The sequence below is a fragment of the Elephantulus edwardii genome, unplaced genomic scaffold (assembly GCF_000299155.1).
Source record: "Elephantulus edwardii isolate Elephantulus edwardi_28Jun2011 unplaced genomic scaffold, EleEdw1.0 scaffold00091, whole genome shotgun sequence".
Taxonomy (NCBI): Eukaryota; Metazoa; Chordata; class Mammalia; order Macroscelidea; family Macroscelididae; genus Elephantulus; species Elephantulus edwardii.
The window spans coordinates 5,619,962-5,624,893 of record NW_006399841.1 but is presented as its reverse complement, the minus strand read 5'-3'; the positions used below and the strand labels follow the sequence as shown (position 1 = coordinate 5,624,893).

Genomic DNA, 4,932 nt, shown 5'->3' with positions numbered 1-4,932 from the left:
GAAAGAAAGAAAGAAAGAAAGAAAGAAAGAAAGAAAGAAAGAAAGAAAGAAAGAAAGAAAGAAAGAAAGAAAGAAAGAAAGAAAGAAAGAAAGAAAAGATAGAAAAGTTGTAAAGCTACAAATCAAAGGCCCAGGGTCCAAAAGAGGTGACTTGCTTCAGGGTGGGGCCTCTCACAGTTGGAACAGCCCTCACCCCTTCCTTCTCCCAGGGTGGCCCTCCCTAATGGAACAGGCCTCCTGACAGTGTTCTATTTATTCTAAACAAAATTTTGAAAAATTGAAAACAATAGCAGCTGCCCAGAGCAAACCGTGGAAGCCCCGTGGGCTTAGCGGTGTTTTCGGTGACGCACACACTGACCTGTCCCAAAGTCCACGGTGGTGTAAAAACCCTCCAGCGTCCCGCACCCCACTGACTTCGCAGATAGACCATCGGTGGTGAACAGAAGCACCTCATCCCCGAGGTGGCGGCGGAAGCACTTCTGGAGGAAGCGCAGGTAGTTGTAATCACAGGTAAAGTAGCTGCCATACTCGTTTTCAACCTGCAAATGAAAAGCGCAGGGGGAAGTCAGGAGAGTCCAGCACCGTCCTATGAAGGCGAAGGCTTGTGTGGGACCCCAGCGGGGCAGCTGCTGAGACGACAGGTTAGAGACTACCGGACAGGTCTCCGATATTCAAACTTCACTGTTCAAAAGCAATTGAGCATGAAAAATCGCCTTCTATGAAAATGGGCTCTCGTATGTCAGGGATGGTGAGCATGGCACAGGATGGAGCAGGGGTCAGGGTTCAGGGTGGGGGTTCACAGGGTTGCTATGAGTTGTACTCAACTCAACAGCACCTAACAACAACTCTAACAGGCTCTTTAGGGAACTCCGTGGCTCAGTGGTAGGGAGTTGAAACATCAACCCAAAGGCATGTAGTTCTCATCCTTGGAGAAAAATGGTCAGTCTCCTCCTGTGTCATTTCCTGCCTCTGACAATCCCCTGGTACACACCATTGCATTGTAACTGACTCACGGGTGACCCTCCAGCAGGCTTTCAGAGGCTGTACTGTGCAAAGAGGATTTCTCTTTCTCCCATGGAGAAGCTGGTGGATTCAAACCATCTGCCTTTGGGTTGGCTGCACAACTCCTTACCACTAGAGCTCCTGTCAGATTCTAATCGTTTTCTCTCTTAAAAAAATCACCACTTCCTCAAAAAGCTGACCATAGAAATTCCATATGACCCAGCTATTCCACTTCTTGAAATATACCCTGATAATATGAGAACTGAGGCACAAATGAAGATTTGTACACCAATGTTCATAGCAAAATTATTCACCATCGCAAGAACATGGAAGCAGCCCAAATGTCCAACCACAAATGAATGGACTGAGAAGTTATGGTACATTCACACAGTGGAATACTATGCAGCACGCAGGAGCAATAACTTTGTAAATTATTGCCTAACTTGGGAAGGACTGGAGAGCGTTATGCTGAGTGAACTAACTCAGTCCCACAAGGATAAATATTGTATAAAACCGTTATTGTAGAAAGTATAAGGATATAGGAAGGTGGGAGAGGCTGGAAGCAGAGGGATGTGGATGTGCAGGGGGAAGAGGGGATTAATCATTGGGCTGTACAAATTGATGGGGGGGATGAGGGAAATTGAAAGAATTTGTTCAAATTTAAATTAGATTTTTATAAATGAACTAGTGAAAGTAAAATCACCACTGTCCAGTTGATTCCAACTTATAGTGGCCCTGCAGGACAGAGTGAGCCTGCCCAAAGGGTTTCCAAGAACAAAAGTCTTTATGGAAACAAAATGCCACTTCTTTCTTTCAGAGCAGCTGGTGGGTTCAAACTATTGACCTTTACATCAGCAGTCTAGTGCTTAACCACTGAACAACCAGGGCTCCTTCCTTATTAAAAAACCCTGCTGCTGTCACGTTGACTCTGATCCTTGGAGAGAGACCTTGTCTTGGGTTTCCAAGGCTGTAACTCTTCATGAAGACAGAGAGCCCCATCCTTCTCCCACGGAGAGGTCAGTGCATTTGAATCAGCAATTTCTTTCCTAGAGGCTTCTCATGTGACATAGCGTGACACCACACAGAAACTATAAATAGTACATAAATGCCTCCACGTGGTAGAAATTGACTGTAACCTAAAAGGTTCTGGTTCAAGTTCACCTACCAGGACCACAGGAGAAAAGGCTTGGTGATGGGATTCAGTTAAGATGCTCACTCAGAACCATCAAGTTGTTATCGACTCGTAGCTGACCCTCCAGCACATTTTCACAGTCTGTAAAATGCACAGGAAAAGACTGCCTGTCTTTCTCCCACAGAGCAGCTGGTGACTGGTAGATTCGAACCACCTGTCTTTTAGCTGGCAGCACAACTCCTTACTCACTAGGCCACCAGAACTCCCTGCTAAGATGAGTACATTTTGAGTATCTTCCAATCTAAGGGCCTTCAAGTACTCTCTCAAACAATGTTCTGTTGTTATTTATAACGTTTTCAATGGCCCACTAGTTCAGATGTGCACAGTCAGAGCTATTCTCTCTTCTGTCTTAGTCGGGAAGCTCCCTTGAAACCTACCCACCATGAATGACCCTGCTGGCATTTGAAATACCAAGGCTATAGCTTCCATCATTGCAAGAAGAGTACAGTAAGGTGACAGAAGACTGGTACAGCTGTTGGATAATTCCGAGCACATCATACACTGTGGAAGAAAGGCTCATTAAAAGTATAGGAGAGAAAGGAGAGGCTAAAAAGATGCCAGGCCACCCAAGAAGATACATGCACACTCATGTTTATCGCGGCTTTGTTCACAATAGCAAGGAGTTGGGAACAACCTAAGTGTCCATCAACGAATAAATGGATAGAGAAGCTGTGGTATGTTCACACAATGGAGTACTATGCTGCATTGAAAAACAAGGAACTCATGCAATATTATTCAGAATGGGTGACCCTGGAGGACATTAGGCTGAATGAAATATCTCAGTCACAAAAGGACAAATACTGCATGTTGTCACTGTTGTAAAACAAGACTGACATAGTGGTTAGAGGAAGACTGAGAAAGATGGGATAAATAATGTATACTGCATTGAAACAGATGAGGGAGAAAATTGTTTAAAAGGGATACATGACTAGGTATTCTTGTCATGAAAGGAGTCCAGAGCGAAGGCTGCATAGTGGGGTGGACTTGGAGGGAGGGATTGTAAAACAATGAAAGAATTTTTCTTTTACTTTTCAAAGAGAAGAGCAAAGTGGGGGGGGGGCCCACAGGGAGAAAAGTGCAACAATAAATGAATGGAAATCCAAAGTCTCTGTAAATTTTCATTAAAATTAATAATAATAAAGAAATAAAATGGAAAAAAAGATGCCAGAAGAACTCTAAAACCTGCTCTACAATACAGAGAAGTTAAAGCAAAAGGAACCAATGTAGAGTTTTCAAAGGGGCAGCTTGAGAAAACACATTATTGTAATGAAATGTACAAAATCCTGGACTGAATATATAAAAAAGAAAAACAAGGTTGTCCGTCAAATCAGATCTGACTGGTACAGGAGGAGGTTGCCCCCTCCTTCTCCAGCAGAGCATCTGGTGGATTTGAACCACGTACCTCTGGGATTGCAGTGCAGCATCTTGCCACTAGGCCACCAGAACTCCCTAAGGTTGACATTTTTAAGCTGTAAGAACTGAAGGAAAAATTCAAGTCCTGAGTTGCAATGCTAAAAACTTCCTATGGACAATATAGTGAATGATACAGGAAGCATCAAAAGAAGACAGATGGGATACAGAATCACTCTAGCAAAAACACCTGATTAATACTCAGCCATTTCCAGAAATAAATAACACATGGTCCAGGTCCAATGATACTGAAGGTAGATGTGCAGGCTGTACTGAAAGCAGCAGTGAAAAACAAGGTTCCAAGAACTGATAGAACTCCAAGGGAGATGTTTCAACAAAAGGTTGCAGCACCGGACATGCTCCTTCAATGGGCCAAGAAATCTGGAAGACAGTTACCTCGCCAACAGATTGGAAGAGGTTGATATTTGTGCCAATTCCAAAGAAAGGTGATCCAAGAGTAAGCAGAAATGATAGAACAACATCATTAAAATCACATGCAAGTCAAATCTTGCGGAAGACTGTTCAAAATGGTTGGAACTGTCCATCCACAGGGAATTTATAGAAATTCACACTGGATTCAGAAGAGGCCACGGTTTACTCAGCACACACGCTAAACAGGTATGGAGAAGGGATTCGTCCCTGACACACCTTTTTCCTGACTCTGGACCACGCAAGCAGCCAAGGTGCTGCCTGGAGGTGAGGATGGGGAAACTTCTTTTTCTGTATTTTAGACATCTTGTCAGGAAGTGTCAACACTTGAAAAAAGATACCCTGCTTGCCAAGGCGGAGAAAAGGGAGGGAGACACTCAATAAAATGGACTGACACCGTGACACGCTTGAACAAGGGGTTCAAGCATGGGGAGTTGGTGGGGATGGCATGAAATAGGGCAAAAGTTCATAGGGTCACTGTGAGTCATAGTTAGCTTGAAAGCACATAACAACAACAGAGGCAGAGTTAGGTAACAAAAACATCCCCTGGGTTGTTTTCATGATTCACTGAGTCAATACACAAACTGGGCTTTTTATAGTACTGTTGTTATATACTGTCGAGGAAGAACTGGCCCACAGCTGGCCCTGAAGTTTTTCAGAGGCAGAACGCCGCATGGGAGGAGACTGACCACCGTTCTCCTGCAGAGCAGCTGGCGGACTCAAACCACGTGTCTTTCACTTGGCAGTGTAACACCTTACTCACTAGGCCACAAGAGCTCCCTGTATAGAACAGCAAGCAATAAATGCCGGCGAGGTTGTGGAGAAACTGGAACCCTGATTCACTGTTGGTGGGAGTGTAAAATGGTGCAACCCCTGTGGAAAGTGGTATGGCGCTTTCT

The 4,932-nt window shown here is 44.3% G+C and overlaps 1 protein-coding gene across 1 annotated transcript in view; it reads right to left on the bottom strand.

The window, feature by feature from the left end:
- GLB1 (galactosidase, beta 1) overlaps nucleotides 1–4,932 on the bottom strand; it is a 77,041-nt gene that overhangs the window by 57,997 nt on the left and 14,112 nt on the right. Inside the window, exon 6 of the mRNA XM_006890662.1 lies at nucleotides 359–539. Within this exon, the coding sequence (XP_006890724.1) occupies nucleotides 359–539 (181 nt within the window). The remainder of the gene's footprint in view (nucleotides 1–358; nucleotides 540–4,932) is intronic.